The 18,839-nt window shown below is 39.9% G+C and overlaps 1 protein-coding gene across 1 annotated transcript; it reads left to right on the top strand.

The window, feature by feature from the left end:
• The first annotated feature begins 1,644 nt into the window (after positions 1–1,644).
• On the top strand, positions 1,645–2,249 carry DIRAS2 (DIRAS family GTPase 2). The gene has a single exon (XM_060153566.1). The coding sequence runs from the start codon at positions 1,650–1,652 to the stop codon at positions 2,247–2,249; it is 600 nt and encodes a 199-aa protein (XP_060009549.1). The 5' UTR covers positions 1,645–1,649.
• The last annotated feature ends 16,590 nt before the right edge of the window (positions 2,250–18,839 follow it).

Here is an 18,839-nt window from a genome sequence, read left to right as displayed (position 1 = left end):
TTTGTTCTTTTTTTAAAAAAATTGTAACCATTTAAAACATCAAAGTATAGTTAATTTACAATGTTGTGTTAGTTTCAGGTGTCCAGCAAAGAGAATCAGTTATACATACATATATATATGTATGTATGTATATACATATAGATGCTTCTTCGGTTTTTTGCAAGGTTAGGGATACCAAGTGCGCACAGAACAGCTGAGTATTTAATTGAGCAGATTTGCAGTCAGATGTACATGGTGAACTCAGAAAAAAATCAGGAGATGAGATGCCACAGTCCTGGGCTTTGATCTGATCTGTCTGCCAGTAGACATTAGCTGCACATACCTATTTCCTTCCATGGCTAATTATATTTAATTTTTACTCGTCTCTGAGAATGACTTTGAGCAATGCCTTTTATTACTGTCCCTTGGTTACTCTAAGATTAGAAAAGTGAAAGTCAGCACAATGTTGCCTGGAGAAAATGGGTTCCATGCTTCGCATTACCGTATTACATGTCTACTTTGTTTTAAAAATGTTGGCTGTTTTCTTGACTGTCTACTTTTTTGCATGTCATATGTCCTTTCTTACCAAAGAAGGAACGGGATGAAAGATGTTTGATAATCTGTATGCCAGGAAATGGGTGATGTTTGTGATGAAGGGAAACCCCATTCTACTCCATTTTAATGACCATTAATAGTGGTTTATATCACTGTCTTAGTAACACTTGACTTCTTATAATTCTTAAAAATAGAGCACCCATAATCATTTTAAATTTGATTAATAAAAGGACCCTCCAAGCTTCTTAGTTAACTGTCAACTTCTACTGCTAAATGAGAGTCCACACCATGGCCTGAGTAGTGCCCAGGCCCCTGTGACCAGCTCTCTGTCCAGCAACCTGTGGGACAGCAGCCTGTGGGACAGAGATACTGCAGTTTGCATCCCTGCCTCACCTCTCACTGGCTGTGTGAAGTCGGGGACATTACATTCCCCTATTCCTTCTGTGTTTCCTCATTTCACAACAGGGATAATGACACCAGTTCTGCAGGCTGGTGAGGATTTCATGAGTTAATATAAACACTGAGTAAAAATTGCATTCTCCTCGCCTTTAACCCCCTCCTTGTACTTTTAAAAAATTACATATTATGACCAGTGTATTGGGTGTTCACAGTACTTCAGGTTAAATAGTAAAGATCTGCTGTGATTGTGATTGTGTGTGTGTGTGTGTGTGTGTGTGTGTGTGTGTGTGTATGTATGTTGGGGCTTGGTTAATTTCCATCTCCCCATTACCTTTCCTGTATTCTGCTTCCCTTGGGCTGACTTGGCATCTTTTCCCTGAGCACAGGGTGATGTGAGAGCAAAGCTGCTCAGAACCATGGTCCAATAAGGAGGAATAGACTGGCTCCAGTTAGCCACTCAGTAGATCAATAGCCCTGTTGAAAACTGGGGATTAGCTATAATTATTGGATTTAGAATTACAGAATTATAAAATGAAATTTGAATTGTTCTTATGTTGGGAAAGTGAAAGCAAACTGTACCATTTCAATTTTGTTTTAAGCTATCAAGAGAGGGTAAATCAACCTTTTCCTAGATTTTTCTTTTACTAATTCTCTCAAACAACATCTGGTTCCTTTGCTAGGTGCTTCCTAGTTGATCGTTGGAGCCCTCAAGCAACATGCCAGAGCAGAGCAACGATTACCGGGTGGCCGTGTTCGGCGCAGGTGGTGTTGGCAAGAGCTCTCTGGTCTTGCGGTTTGTGAAAGGTACATTCCGGGAGAGCTACATTCCCACTGTGGAAGACACCTACCGGCAGGTCATCAGCTGTGACAAGAGCATCTGCACCCTGCAGATCACGGACACCACAGGCAGCCACCAGTTCCCTGCCATGCAGCGGCTGTCCATCTCCAAAGGGCATGCCTTCATTCTGGTCTACTCTATCACCAGCCGGCAGTCCTTGGAAGAGCTCAAACCCATCTATGAACAAATCTGTGAGATCAAAGGGGATGTGGAGAGCATCCCCATCATGCTTGTGGGGAACAAGTGTGACGAGAGCCCGAACCGCGAGGTGGAGAGCAGCGAGGCCGAGGTGCTGGCCCGCAAGTGGAAGTGCGCCTTCATGGAGACCTCGGCTAAGCTCAACCACAATGTGAAGGAGCTCTTCCAGGAGCTGCTCAACCTGGAGAAGCGCAGGACCGTGAGCCTCCAGATCGATGGGAAAAAGAGCAAGCAGCAGAAGAGGAAAGAAAAGCTCAAGGGCAAGTGCGTGATCATGTGAACTCCCTCCCGTGGGAGCAGCAATTGTGTGTCTCCCTCTCCTCCCCTCCCCCTCCACGTGAAACCCACAGTCGTCAGGGTAGCATGTCAGATGCCCACGTGTTAAATATTGCATTTTGACCGAGATGTGCGCTGTTGTCCTCAGAGGGCATTTTACACTACCACCAATAAGCACCCCCTCTCCAGAATCAGGGAATCTGACAAATGCTTAAAATGAAAACTAACATGCTCAGCATCGCAGGGAACCGAATGGGGTGCCAGACATTTCTGGAGGCATCGTTCGCCATCAGGAGGCATGAGGGCTTGTGCCCTCGGAAGCAGCGTGTGCCGATAGGGGGAAATACTATCTGCATACATGTGAGAGCATGTTAACCCAGAGCTGCAAGCACCACCCCCAGACCAGGCATCCCCTCTGCTCAGAAGCCAGTGACAACCCTTGGGGAGGGGAGGGGTGGGAAGAGGTGAGAAGACCAGGCCAAAGTTGTTCGGTTCCATGGTTCTTTTACTGAATTAAAAATAACACAGCCTCTCTACCCGCCAGAGGATGTTCACTGTCAGTTCCCGGCTGACCTGTGAGCCTTGCCGCTCTGAGGGGAGGTCCTCACCTCGCTAAGTCTAGTTATTAGCAGGTATCGTTTTAGCCTTTTAGGGTATTTCTTTTCACATACAATGATGAATTCACTAAGAGTGTGCCGCTCTGTCAGAAATTCTTCAATTTCCGTTTAAAATGTTTGCGTAAGGATATCGTGGACAATACTAAAACATTGCAATAACGCTCCTGTGTGTTATATTGTGAGAGTTTTAGAAATGTGAAGTTTCCTTCCTTTGACCCATGAGGGGTATAACTCTTCCAGCCCTCAGATTTTAAATAAAAGCAATTAAAGTAGCTATTTTTTAGACATTTTTGTCCTCCAACATGATTTTCTTCTTTTCAATAACTCGATCTGTATCCAACTGGGTAACAGCCAACAAAGGCCATCCGAAGACCAAAAGCCACATCCATTTTCTAATAGACACGGACATGTCTGTGCCATACTTTGCATCTTAATGAAATACGTTGAAACAAAGGTTGTTCACTGTGTTTTTGATGATTATCTATAACGAGTATATTCCTGGGAAATGCATTCAAGTAATAGATTATCGTGCATGTTCCATTAGAAATGTCTTCTAAGAGCTGTTCAATGCAGGGTTCACTCTGGAAATGATTATCTTTTCCTCCTAATGATCTCGTGTGCATCTTCAATTCTTCAAACCAAATTACGGCCACTGCTGATTCCTGCATGCTAGGTGGAAATGGGTCCAGCAGGCTCCGTCACAGGCCGGGCATAGCCCACTCAGCTTATTCTTCTGCCGTCCTCAAGGCTGCTTTGGCTCTGCTTCCTGAAAATTCCCACTGACAGAGCCTGTAAATTCTCGTTTGTTCCAGTCTGCATCCCACTCGGGCCTCCTCTGGAATTTTCCCTTTCAGCACACCTTCCTGTTGCCTGCCTGGCAGGCAGAGAGAGTGATGCCCTCAGGATCATGTAAGGGGAGCTTCTCGGCTTCTGGGCAGCAGTGCCCAGCTGGGACAGGATGGTCAAGTTCGGACGTTTGCACATACCCTTCTCTCCTGCACTTGCTGTGTCTTTCCTGTGCCTCCTGCTACAGCAACTATTGGGCAGTTCTGTGCTCTCAGCAGATCCTAAATTAACCTTTTTCTGCTTAAATTTTCTTGGCTTCATCTCATCCCCTCTCCTCTGCTAATAACTCGTCCTTGTGATGTATTTAGTGTGTGGGAGGTAGTTTGAGAACCATTGGCTCCATGGTCAGCCCACCTCTCTGGCCTCCTAGAACAGAACTTGGACAGGGAGGGTACAGAAGTGGCCTGGGTGCCACCAAATCCCTCTCCAAGTCCCAATGGACACACCTTCTGATGGGCTCCTTCTGTTCCAAGTGGCTGTTCCACAGCCTTCACAGTGAGATCTCATTGGTGTGTTTTCTAGAACATTTGCTTTTCAACTTGTCCCTACCTTTTTTTTTTTCTATTTCTATTCTCAGAGAGATGTCATCCATTTGTAGTCTGAATATGGGTTAAGTGGAAGAAGAAACAGGACTTCATGGCCAAAATGAACTTTAGAGATCTTGGGTGGGTTAAACTAATGGTAAAATGTGATGTCTGCCACAGGCTGTAATGTCCGTAAGGCTCCCAGTGTGTGGGCTCCCTGTCACTGCCCCATTCTTCCTAATCCAAGTTAGAAATTCATTTAGCCCTCTCAAGGCAGTGTCTACATTTTTAAGTGTTTATAGCTTGATCAATATGAGAAGCTTGTAATTATTGAAAATCTGATCTCATTCAGGACACATTTTCTTCCTTTGTATTTTGCCTGTGAGTTTATTGGAAGGCCATTGATGCTTCAATCATGGGTCTTTATTCTGAGATCATTTTTTATGAACTGCACTGAGGATATAGATGATTATCTCAAAATAATATTTTCGGAGCTCCCCAATGGACATTCAGGAGGAGTTAGTCCCACTGAACCAGATGTTTTTAGCATTTATGTGGGCCAGTCCCCGAATAAGTAGTTGTGGTTCTTGAGGACACGTCCTGCATTGCATATGGACACAGAAGGTTTTGACCTTGGCACAGTAAGTTACAAAACTCAAAATATTGCTTTGAAGATGGCACTCCGGGAATAAGCTTGGGGCTCCATGGATCCCGTTTGTCCCTGCCAATCCCTCTTCCATCTGGTGACAAGCCATGGGCGTGCCCTGCGCATGCATGCAATACAGCAAGACCAACACAAGAGCAATATTGAATTGTTCATTAGATCTAAAATTATATATATATAAAATATATATAATTTATCTTCCTGCATTTTGAAGTATAAAGTAGTACATTGTACATATCTGTAAGCTAGTATATTTGTTTCACCATTTGTAATATTTAAGAAATGCTCTCTTTATAGAACAGAAGTATTAAATATCCCCCAAAAATGCTCTGTGATACTTAATTTTTTTTTCAAAATTTGTAATGTGTTGCTCCTACATAAGCTCTCTGGAAATGTCCATAACTAATGGGACACATGTAAACCCTCAAAGATCCATCCTGGAATTCAGTGCCCCACAAAGACAGTGTGTGGACAGAACATTTACAGAGCATGACTTTTATACATGTGGGATAGCAATGTGTATATTTATATTTAAGGTGTATTTACTGTTACAATTCCATTATCTATTTTATTTACAATTGTAAAAATCATTCTTGCATACAAGTTTCTAGTTGCCAGTGATATTCTGAAAATAAGAATATTAAAATAAAGCTTCGGTTCTGACAAACGGCTGGAAGGTGGTGGTATTTCTTACTCTTCAGGGCATAGCGGGTCTGTGGTGGTCTCGCCCTAGTTCTTCTGCAGCTGCTTTCTTGCACCTGTTGACCACATAGGAGATTGTCAGGCCCTGCAGGTCTGGGGTCAGCAACCGCAGCTGCCCTGCGGTGTTCGAAGGAAATTTCCTCACTGTTTGTCGCTGGGCTGACATGATGCTATGGGCAGAGTGAGGTGAGAGGGAAGGAGTAGGGTCAGGGCCCCTCCTTGGCTTAGAATAGGAGTAGTGAAGTGGAGAAAAACTCCTCTTTAATCCTGTTTCCCCCAAATCTCCTGGCCTCCTCAGGAAAGCCAGGCTGTTAAGTGGAGTTGATGTACAAAGCCCCAGCACTGTTCCCGGGCACAATTTCTGTTTGACACCCTTGGCCTTTACTCCTTCTCAACACCAACTATAAAATAAACCTGACTTTTGATTTTGAAAGACAACAACTATCAACACAACAAAACCATCATTCAGCCACTGAATAGCTAGATGACCGTGGGCAGGTTCTTAACCTCCCTGTGCTTCTGCAAAATGGGAATCATTAGCATCCGCAGCATAAGTGGCCATGAGAATTAAATTAACCATAAGCACAAAGCATTTGGAGCTGTCTTGTCACATTTTGAGCCTTCAATGGAAATAAACCCCCTCGGACTATGTAAGACTCTTTCGAAGGTCTGTGGCAGTGTGAAAATTAATCTATGCAGATACAGCAATCAGCCAGAAACTTTCAGTTTCTTTAAGCCTCTTTAACAGCTTTCTCCAGTCTGGCTCTCGGCACACTCCACCCCTCCTCCCCCTCCCAAGATCATTAATACTACATTATTCAGGGATTTCTCCATTTACAGAAATAATTAACAACCAGCAGGCCCCATTAGGCCCCATTAAAGGGCATCCCATCCAGTGCTTATCAAGCTTTAACGTGCAAATAAAGCACTTGAGACCTGTGCTTCAGCAGAGTCTGAGTCAGCAGGATGGGGTGGGGCCTAAGAATCTGCACTTCTAACAGGTTCCTAGGTTCTATGGATGCTCCTGGCCCACTGACCACGGTTTGAGTAGCAAGGTTGTAATCTACTTATACTCCAATTTTGTTGCACACTGGAATCATGTGGAGTTTTGAAACTTATTGATGCTGTTGGGGAGGAAAAATTTTCCTCTACCCTTCTAGGTTCTTCTGGCTGGCCTATAACAGGGAAGAGCCAATTCTGACTCCTTGTTGGATATGTTTCTTTTACTTTAACCTTTGCTTTTCTTTGCTTTTGTTATTATAATCACTGTCTATAGCTGTAAGCATACATAATGGCCTGCCACAGAGAACCATGCCCCTCTGCCTGACTGTTAAACAAAAGGCCTTTGTTCAGCCCACAGAGAGACATTCTGACCCTGCCCACCTGTGAATGGCTGCAGAAAAGAAGAAATTAACACATCCCCTCCGATTTTGCAAGATAAATGGCCTTTTTACTTTACTCCCTCACCTCCTCCCCGTCCCTGTTCTATAAAAAAAACTGGCATCCAGGCCCCAATAAGATGGTTTTTTGGGGACCCTAGTCCGCCATCTTCACGGTCTGCTGGCTTTCTGAATAAGTCACTATTCCTTGCCCCAACTCTTCGTCTCCCTATTTATTGGCCTGTCATGTGGCGAGCAGAGCGAGCTTGGACTCAGTAACAGTCCTAATAATTACATTGACATGAGAGTAACAGGAGAAAAACAAAATTTAATTATGTACAAAACTAGTTAGAACCAACTAGGCCCAAGAACCAACTAGGTAGAAGACTGGATCTCCAGTAGACCTTAAGCCTCATTATGTGCTCACTGTAACACATTTGCATGCTAAGTGATACACCCACAGGTGCCATGAGAGTTCCGAGGCTGACCATAAAAGGCCAAAAACTGGGAGGTGGCCCAATTCCTGGGAATCCCCACCCCATCTTCTAAATTGTTAAAATGTTCTTCCCCCTCATTAGCATATGTAATTACCCAGCCCATAAAAACTTCTCTAAGTAAACTCGCTTCCACTTTACTATGGCTCGCTCTTGAATTCTTTCCTCATTTGGCAAACCGCCCCAGGAACTCTCCCAACTCGCAGGAGAGATGGGACATGACCATTCTCCCGCACCCGCTTCTCCAGCAACAGAATCTAATATCCACAAAAGAATATTACTGAGACATAATTTTTCTCTCTCAACATCACCCTCATTTTTACCAAAGAGAAACAAATTAAGATTAACTTCTTTGAAAAATGAGTCTAGTTTCATTACACTTGGCCTGGCTATTTATATAAGTGCAGCAAGAATAGTGATTGACCACATAGACTCTTTTATTCTGCTTTGCTGGAATTTTTCATAAGGAATCCCAGATTGAACTTTTAAATGCTTCGCAAGACTAGGAGGCAAAGCTAAGGACTTGTTTGTCATCAGATTTCCCCTGCAATATCTAAAGGTTTGGGTTAACTCCTTTGATTTTTGAGGTCCACAACATGTTCAGAGGTTCCTGCACTTGCCAAGAAGTGACCTTTTTTACCTGGTTAGGCTATCGGGAACCCTGTAAGCAAGGTACCAGACTTTTTTCAAGGGGCTTTATTGGCTCCATTAAGTCAACCTTAGTTCCTTAAACCTGTTTAGTCATATCTGAGTTTATGCATGCTTCTCTCAAAGGCATGACATCCCAGTCAAAGCCTTGGTAATATAGCCAGTGCTTCCAATTGTGTCCTGTTATAAAGAGAACAGATTCTTAGTGAACTTATGCAAATAACTATATTGCCATAATGAATACTCATTGAATTTTCAAATTCTGGAGGAATCAGGTAGGGAGAAAAAGGTAAATGTCTGCTTCAAAGGAATAATTTACCAAACTTCTGTAAGTCATAGTTTAAGAGGAAATTTTCCTTATATCTGGAAAACAAAACATTAACAAAAATTAACAATGTTTCAAACAAAAAAGTCGTAAAATTTATAATCATCCTATTCATTCAGTCCCATGTAATTAATTCTTGTTGATCTTGATCTTTAGTTAGTAGTTTTATGAAGCCATCTGTTTCTCTATTAGTGTTTTGTAACTTCTTACCTAGTTTAGTGGTACGGTCTGAAAGTTAACAGAGACAGTATTTTAGAATATGTTAAGAGTCCTTTCCATGAATTTCTCTGAAGATGAAACATACTTGAAAAAGCAAAAAGACTTAAAAATGACCATGATTATCAAATGAGAATTCATTAATGTAATTGACAAGGAAATTTAGTTATTTTTGTGACACACATTTTAAAATAGTAATTAGAATTACAAACAATAACATTATACTAGGACATATCAGATTTTTAGGAATTTTATATATTTTCTAGAACACTTACATTAATAACATTTACCCATACAATATAACCTCAGAAGGTTTATTATCACTTATTTGATAATGTTTCCCATGTAATTTAACATATCAAATACACCTAATTAGTTTAATCTCTCTCCTTTTGTAAGTAGAGAGAATATATCTTTTGGGATGCTCCAGGTGCCCTCTAGAAATTCTCAAAGTTAGTTTTTGGTCAAAAAGACTTCATTTAGAATTTGATTTTGGGGGAAGTTTGTCAAAAATATCGGCGATTTTAGAACACTTGGCCAAATAGGATCGTAATTTATTGTGAAACAATACTTATTCATTTAACCATGACAACAAAGACTTCACAGGCAAATACAGAAGGTTAAATAGTTGTACAAAGCTTTAGCATTTTAATATAGAAAAGATACAATTTTTAAAAAAATGATCAAAAAGCCGATAAAGGCAAAACATAGAATCTTTGTTTTTCTAGGCAGATTACATTAAAGATAAAAAAAAAAAAAACCTTTCACAAGAGCAGACAAATAGTCCAATAAACCTTTTTCTTTTAGCAGATGAAGGAAAATTAAGGCTTAGTTTTACCTAAGTACATTATTGATATTAAAGCTTATTTTTAAAAACTTTATAACAAATTCATTGATCACACATAAACTTTCTTTCTTAGATTCCTTTTTCATAAACCTTCTACAACTTTCTATGTCCATTTTAGTTCATCCCTTGTTTTTTTTTAACATTCAGCTTTATTTTAGGAAAAAATTATTTTATTTTCCCTTAACAAAAATGCATCTTCATATCTCATACCTTTTCTAACCAAAAACACATCCTACTTTCCTTGCATATAAAGTTTTTTCCCTTATTATTTCCAGTAGCTTTAATCATACATGTTAATTAGAATTCTTAACCCTTAGAAACTTTAATTTCTAGTGAAAACTATGAAGTAAGCAATTGTGAACTATTACACCAGCAGTCTTTAGACTGGCAAATTTATGAATACATTCCATAATTTCTAGAAACATACATTTCCTCATAGCACAAATTTTCCATGTGGCATATGTCATGTTTATGAATAGGCTACAATATCTTTAGACTCTGTAATAAGAAGTCAAAATTAGATAGACTTGTTCAGCAATTAATGTCTCAGTATTTTATCTCATCTGGAAATTATCAGACATTTAATAAATCCCCATCATTTCAATTAGCAAAATTCTAAGGGTGGAAGTTAAAGAGATTTGGGAAACTAAATGGATATATCGTAAAGCAATTAACTTAACTTAAAAAGTTCACCTAAACATTCTTATCTTATTTACATCTATTTAATTCATTTTTAAAAAATAATCATACTTAGATTACTCCTGAAGATTGAAGATTTAACAATACATTCAAGCTATTAACCATCACCTTATTTTTCTTGATAACAAATTTTATAACAGAGATAAGATAAACTTATTTGAGTTTTAGTAAACCTAGGTAGAAAAAAAGTGTTATACTTAATGTTGATAACTCTAAAGACATACCTGTATTAATTAAACCAACAAACTTAAACTAGATTTTATTTACCAAAAATTATTGTAGATCACATAAATTTGAAAAACATATGGGTTAGTTTCTGTTATATTTATGAGATTTAAATATACTTAATTGATAAGTGCTTAATTTTAAGCCAATTAAATAGAGCTCTTTTACAAATTAAATTTGGCAATTGTACCTGAAGGTAGAAAAATACCATATCTATAATACACATACGTAGACATACAAACACAAACAGAGATCTTATAGCTTTCATTTAAAAATTTCAGTCATGAATTACATATAACAATATAAAACTCACTAGTTTATAAATAACAGTTGGAATAAGTTAAGTTTATATGTGCAGATGGCTAAAGCTTTGTATTCTTTATGGGGAAGACTTTTAAGCTTTGTATTTGTTTTCGACAAGTAATCTTAAGAAGGCCAAGCACTAGATTTTGGACAAGACACTCTTTCCAACAGTATATATTTTAAAAAGGCAACTCCCCCCACCACCCCACTTTTTTTCTTCAGTCTGGGCAGATTTTTAATTACCTTCCAGGATGTTTACAGACATGGTAAAATTTACAACTTCAGAAGACAGAAAGAATGCAAGTTTTCTCAGGAGTTTGGGGTGTATTTGACTATTATAGAAGTCTAGCGTAATTACTATTTAAACTTTATCTTCTTTTTGTTAAGTACAGACCAATTGTACATCCAGTATCCTGATTTTTGTAATATCTGCAAACGTCTGGTGGTAAATAGGAAAATGTCTGAGTGGATTCTGAGATATTTCAGAATTATGTTTTTGTTTTTCTAAAGACTCAAGTAGTAAATTGAATATTGTTGATTTTACACTTTTTTGCATTTCTGTAAGCTGTCTTCAAAGAATCAGGTAGGCTTTTTCATTATGTTTAAACGAGATTGATTTGCTCACTCAATCACACTATTTTGAATTTGCCTTTTTATATCAGGGAGAAAACTTCCAGCTAAGATGGAAATCAAAATATTTTTACGTTTTTTATGTTCTGCTGTCTAGAGGACATTAATTATTTGGGATGGGGGTCTAGGATATATCTGCAAAGGACGTTGCATAGGAAGACCTGAAGCTGGAAAGCCTGATTATAGGGCTCAGCAAAATGGAGGCCAGGAGGGCAAAACCTTATTGTCCATCCTGGGTGCTGCTGCTTAATTTATTTCCTGGTTAGAGCACTAATATGAGTAACCTGTAGACTTTGGTTCTAGAAATTAGGCTGGAGCTCTCTCTGTAAAATTTGTAGAGAAAGGGAAGTTAAAATAAGCAGCTGGGTGTTTAAGGCTTTTCCGTGAAAAGTGAAGGAGTTTTGGGAGGTAAGGGAATTTGCTGAGGAGATGGGGCTATATTTTAAGAAGGGAAATTTATATTGGATGGGAGCTTCAATTTTGTTCTAAGTTTAATTTCTGTTCTTTCATCTTGTTAGGGAGTCTGTGAGGTTAGCTGTTATATTTCTTTGTATCCACTTTTTAATTTGGTCTGTCCACAGACACCAATAAGACAATTGTAAAAAATATCAATTTAGATTTTCAATTTAAAGGGTTATCATCTGGCTATTGGCACGCTGGATCTTAATAGTGACCCAAACCAATAATAAGCCTTTTTATGGCTTAACCAAGGATGCAGGAGGCATCTCACAAAAGAGTTCAGCCCTCACAAGATTCAGCAAGTTCATTCTCAAAGATAACCTGAGAAAGCAAAAACCTTAATTGCACAGGTGGTAAGTAAGGATGGTGCAGTGAAAATGGTGTCTCAGGTCTCACAGGGAAACCATGAGATGTGTCCAGTTACAAATCTAATAATCTATGACACCAAGCAGGTGCTAATGGAATGGTATTTTCCAGCACTAACAAAACAACGATAGTTGAGACAACAAAGGCCCCTGATGGACTATGACCCTTTGTGACAAACTCCCCTGAAATCTCGCACAGCCAGATAAAGAGAGTGCTGCTTCTGACTTTGTGTCTTGGAACTCCAGTCTATTCATTCATCTGGCCACCAGATGCACCCCAGTAAGCTGCACCTCCCAAATGGCAGAGGCCAGAAAATATATTCTCACTGGTCACAAAGCCAAGGTCTCAGAACATAAGGTAAAATAAAACGAAAAACCTCATCTAGTTTTTACCTAGGAGACCCCCAGCAAAATTTATCTAAACAGATGTGGGTCTGATGAGATCCCTGAACGTACCAGAGGTCGGCTTGAACAGTAGCCTTATGGGGCCCATGCCAGCGTTCTGCCCTATTTTTTTTCCTCCTTATGATGAACAACAGGACAGAGAAAAGGGAAAGCAGTGACCATCTCTAGGGAAAAAAAAGGGATGAATAAGCGTACTCATTACCAAATTTTCACCAGAGTTGTTAAATCCAAGGAACAAACTCCACAAATACTTTCTGCTAATCTAAATTTAGAAAAAGAAAAGGGTGGGGTGGGAGAAATTGGGAGATTGAGATTGACGCATGTACATTATTGATACTGTGTATAAAATAGACAACTGAGAGGAACGGAACATGCTGTATAGCACAGGGAACTACTTAATACACTGTGGTGTCTTAAATAGGAGGAAAATTCAAAAGGGAGGGGCTATATATATATATATATATATATATCTGATTCATTTTGCTGTGCAGTAGAAGCTAACACAACATTGTAAAGCAACTATACTCCAATAAAGATTACAAGTAAATAAATAAATAAATACATTTAGAAAAAGAGAAAAAGGACTCTCACCACTTTTACTTCCACCAGACCTTGCAAACAGAGATTCAGGAGACTCATGCGATAAGAATCCTTACATTCTGTGGCGTTTTGTCAGGGTTCCCAGAATCTCTTTATCTGCACCAGTCCTGAAAGAAAGCAGTTTCCAGCCAGTGAAGATCCTACGAACTAAACCAATTGTTGGGAAGGAGAACCTTTCCTCTACATTTCTAGGTTCTTCTGGCTTGTCTGATAATTAAGTTGACACGAGGCAGACTAACAGGAGAAAAAGCAAATTTAATTATGTACTTATAGGGGCTCCATAGGAATATGAGGCCCAGAGAAGTGACCAAAGCGGACAGCTTTCATACCTTTTAGACAAAGAAACTACATTTTTTGAGAACTGACATGACAGAGAAACTTAGATTTGGGTACTAATTAGTGAAGAATCTAAGCAGAGCTTGTTTACACACTGGGCCCTGAATTCCCTATTTCTGGTGATAAAGGTCTCTCTGTACTTCCTGGTGCAGGGAAGCATACCTTTCACATTGGAGATTTATTTCCTGCTTTCAGGGGGACAAATGAGGGTCAGAGTGTCCTTCTTGCACTGGCTTTTTGCTAAGGAACCTTAATTCAAAATAATCAATATGCCACTTTGACATATTTTGCCCCGGCCTGCCCTGAGCCCCATCAACATCCATGCCCTACCCCAGAAATCATGATTTAGTAGGTCTGGAATGTGGCTTTGGCTTTGGAATGTGGGATAAAGATTAAGAACCACTACTGTTAGCCAGGTTTAATTGGGAAGGCCTGTCAGCTTCATAAATTTCCTGGGGTGGGGGAGATGCTTATTAAATTAAGTTCCCCTTCAATGAGTATTTTCCAGGAATCAAACTGGTGAAATTGGTGTGAGGGTCATAACCTCCTCTATGTGTAGCATCTCCCAAGATTGGCATTGAGAGGAAATTATAATCCAGGTAGAGAGTGCCCACGCACCGCACCACCTAGAGCAGTTTGGTCAGCTCTAACTGTGAGGTGATCTCACTGGCCTTGGGTCTGAACTCCAGCAGCAGTCTGGAGTGTCCCATCCTTACCTAGCCCAATCCCAGCATGCCATGCACTCCATTCTTGACAACTCCTCATGTTTCTTCAGTGCCTGCAAATACCAATGTCCCATCCTTACCTAGCCCAATCCCAGCATGCCATGAACTCCATTCTCGACAACTCCTTATGTTTCTTCAGTGCTTGCAAATACCAAAGTCCCATGGCCCCCTTATCAATCATGCCTTAGCTCTGCTGATTTGCTATTGCTCTGATTACGATAACATGAATGTGATCAGTGCTCAGTGCTTCTTACATTCAACACTCAGTGGCTACCTCATTCCTTTGACCTGAGGCAATGGCTCTGCCCCACAGCTATCCTGCTGCAGACGGGATATGACCTCGCATGCCTTCCTATTTTCACATTTCTGTATTTCTCTCATTTGCTTTCCCATTCCATTACTTTTTCCTAAGTGGAGATAGAGCCACTCATAATGAATTTACAATGAAATTTCTGCAGTTTCTTAATTAGGGGCAACAAGGGATATAAAGTAGATGTGAAATGGTTATTTCCCTCCTGTCAAAATTCAAGATTACGTTCTTTGTGGTTCATCTAATAACAAAGACACATAGTTTCAGGAAGTACCTCTCCAAGTGCTCAATAGCCCCCAGTCAACCATAATAATAAAACAGCCTTCAGAGTTAGATACTATTGATATAAGTATCCCCAATACCCCAATAAGACAACCATAAGGTAAGTATCAGGCACTCCATGGAGGGTGAGGAAATGAACTTTAAGATATCGTTGTCACTGTAAAACTGACAACATACAATTATAAAGTGGGTGTGTCAAAATTCATTACTTTCACCATGCTGTTTGTTCTGCTCAGAAATCCCTTCTTTCTGTCTCCTGGTCCCATCCTTGCATATTAAAATCTTTTCCTATATTAAGGCTTCTATCCAAAATCTCCTCTGTGAAGACTTCCCCAGTCATTTAAATCAAAAAAGAATTCTCTCCCTATTCAGAATTCCTCTTGATTCATTTTTTCCTGTCTTTTCTGGCTCTTATGATATGTTTTGTTACTCTGAATTGATTTTTGAGTCTGTCCGGATTTGTTCCATACTATTTAACCTGAAATCATTGCTGAACTCTCTTGGCAACCTGAACTGTACTTTGGACCAGGAATGCCCTGTAAACACTTGTTAGAAGGAGCAGCCAACCCCACCTGATCACTCATGGTGGGATTCTGTGCAGTTCTACAAACATTTCCATCCTCCCACTATGGATAAGGGTAGGATTGCACTTCCTGGTGCTCTTATCATCAGGTTGGATCTGACCATTTCTGGCCAAGGCGTGTGCATGGAAGAAATACCTGTCATTTCTAGGCTGGAGCATTTAATCCTCAATAAGGGGCCCTTCTGAGCTCTGCTTCACTTCTCGCATAGGAGTGGCGATGTTCCAGACAGGGGTTGGTCCCTTGACCTGCATCTCAGAGCACGGACAAGGGTGAGATGGGAGCAAAGCCCTCTGCTAACCTGCAGTGTATACATACCCCAAGGGAGAAATAGACCTTTGTTATTTTGTGTTATTGGATTCTGGGGGTTGTTTGTTATAGAAGTGTAACCCACTCTGTCTTGACTAATACATTATTCCTGGTTATGATCTCAAAGATTAGCATTTCCTTCTCATCAAACTTTTCCTCTTAAAATAGCAAGTGAATAAATAAAACCTATACAATACAAATAAATATGGTACTGTAAAGGATGAAATTCTTAGAACATGCCAGAGTCACACTTGTAAAGGTTTTTTTTTTTTTTTTTTTTTTTTTTTTCCGGTATGCAGGCCTCTCACTGTTGTGGCCTCTCCCGTTGCGGAGCACAGGCTCCGGACGCGCAGGCTCAGCGGCCATGGCTCACAGGCCCAGCCGCTCCGCGGCATGTGGGGTCTTCCCGGACCAGGGCACGAACCCGTGTCCCCTGCATTGGCAGGCAGACTCTCAACCACTGCGCCACTAGGGAAGCCCTCAAGTTTTGTTTTTTTTTTAATTTATTCTCTTTTGGCAGGTTATTAAAAAAAATTCTCAACTTTAGGTTGACTAATGTCAACTAAAAATGAATTAGTTTACATAAATTATGCAAAAAAGTTGGTGCATCGGAGGCTTCTTCAGGCATTCCAGGATGTCTTGCTTTTGCCCCATAAGCCAGTATGATTCAAAATGTGGTCAACTGAGTAGCCTGTAGGGATTTTCATAGTTTTCAAGGGAAAGACAGTGAAACAGTTTTTGTTTAATTCTATACAATTTACAAATGTGAACTATAAAACAAATTGACTTTCACAGAATCCCATTGAGATCTAATAGTTGTGTTCTCAGCAGCTGTTCCAGAGGCAATGGGATTTGCCATGTTCTCTGGGCAGGTATTAGGCACTTCACCTTTGCTAGTGTATTTTCATACTTGTTGCATGGACTTTATTGGTTTGTTAAATTGCATTCTTTAATGTCTAACTCATGATTCAATGAAGCATAATGGCAAGATGAAAGAATAGCAAAACACTAAACATATAATGTCATAAAGCACTCTGTGGGGTCTCTCTGTGAATATAGTGAATTTGTCCATCTGTGAGCATGATCATTTTCTAAGACAGGACTCTCCTGCCTCACCCTTTAAACAAAGGTGTTTAAGAAATAAGAGGACAATATCTGACAATTGGATATTATGTGTCTGGACTCATCAGGTCAATGCGTTGTCCTTTCAGAAAGTTAATCAATTCATCAAAATTTTACCATGATGAGTAAGGCAATCATGATCTATTTTTTTTACAGAACAAATACAAAATAATATTTTTAAGTGTGAAATTAATGAATTGTTGATAAAGAAAATGAATAAGCCACAAATTGTATTTTTGTCATAGAAAGAGACACAAGTCATATTATCACAGAGAGGCCTCTAAGACCAGACTCTACGTTTATTACAGATGTTCTCAGAGAGAAAGCACAACTGTTTTTTTGTTAAAATTCCTTTATTTATTGTTAGATATTGTGTAATACTAATGGCCTACCATGTAGAAGGACAGTGACCAATGTGTTAGTGTGTTTGCTGATTCTGTTCCATACTTGAGTCAGTTCATAGTGTACTAGTGGGACACATGGGGGGTCAACAGAGAATTCATGCTATAAAAGAAGATGTTCTGTTGTTGTCATTTGTTTAATTTGTGATTATTTTGTAGAAGGAAATATGTTCTGCAGAAGGTACACTGTGGTCAGAACTGGTAGGGAAAGGTTTCACCTGAGTGCCAAATCATGCACTGCTTTATTCTCCAAAGCAATTGGTGGTTAATGATTTGCCTCCCATTCCTTATTTATGGTTCAAAGAAGAAGTGAAAATTGGGAATATGATCAAATCACAGCCACCAGCACCTTGGCAGTCTTCTAAGTTTAGAAAAAGTGGAGAGGCCAGGACATATAGCATGTTGCTTTTCAGCACTGAGTATGTTGACAGCTGAAAGAAAAGGCATTTACCAAGTTTTTGACATTAAAGATGAGTTAAACTATTTTCTTTTTGATACTGATAATGTCAGTAGCATGATCAAATGATATATTTTGGGGACACACTGAGTACCTTGACAGGCTTGAACTCTTACTCCAGGTCAAGATATTATGATATTTTTACATTAAGGAGAATGTATTATATGTACTTATTTGGCTGAATGTAACAGCAGAATCTCAAATGATAGTTATTGAAACAAAATATATATATATTTTTCCTTCTCACTGAAAGGAGTCCAATGGCTTCATGAAATCATGAAGGATCTAGATTCATTAGATGATTCAGCTTCCCCTTCTCTGGGGTGTGGGACACATACTAATGACCCATTATGGCTCCTGGAGCTCCAGGCATCAAACTCTCTGCAGGCTGACAGTAAGAGGATGGACACAAAGGTAAGTATGCATAATCCACAGCACTTCTGTCCCCTCGCTGAGTAGAACTTATTCATATAACCACTGCTAGTGGCCAGGAACACTCCAGAAAGACTGTCTTTCTATCTGGGAAGCAGTGTGCTTCTCTAGAAGTTGGGGATCTGCTATTAAGAGGGGGGTGATGGGTATTGAGAGGCAACTGGCTATTTTAAAATGTAGGTTTTATTTTTCAGGTATGGTTAGACCAACAGATTAGGAAACAATTGTCATTGAAAAGATGGTTTGTCATACTCATAGATCTTAAGAAGAGGGGCATGACATGCCATGCTGTGGGGTGGGGGAGCATACAGGGAAGTACCAGGAGGCAGAGGGAGAAGGGAAAATGTGGACAAGAGCCTTTATAGTGGTTTCTGTGGGAAGGAATGAGCTGAGCAAGACAGGGTGAACAAGTTTAGGACTGGCTAGTTTGAATAATTTCAGCAGACTCTGGGGCAAAAGGGCTGTCTTTGGTTGGCTGTTATTTGGCTTTGGGGTGATTAGGGAAGGACCTGAGTGTGAAAGCCCCAGAAAGTAGGTGGTTGGGATGTGGGCTCTGCATCAGTTGACTTGCATAAAAAAGGTGTGCTCATAGGTGAGTTGTTTATTGTCTCTGGGAATTGGCTAACCCTGGGAGGGACAGTCCTTCCAGGGTCAATAAAGCCCCAGATGTCAAAGCATCAGAAATACACAA

This window comes from Lagenorhynchus albirostris, chromosome 7 (genome assembly GCF_949774975.1).
Source record: "Lagenorhynchus albirostris chromosome 7, mLagAlb1.1, whole genome shotgun sequence".
Lineage (NCBI taxonomy): Eukaryota > Metazoa > Chordata > Mammalia > Artiodactyla > Delphinidae > Lagenorhynchus > Lagenorhynchus albirostris.
Note: the sequence above shows the minus strand (reverse complement) of the source record. Positions and strands in the feature narration are given on the sequence as shown.

Excerpts from the sequence above, each read along its gene's own strand:
- DIRAS2 (XM_060153566.1), top strand. The coding sequence starts at position 1,650 with ATGCCAGAGCAGAGCAACGATTACCGGGTGGCCGTGTTCGGCGCAGGT.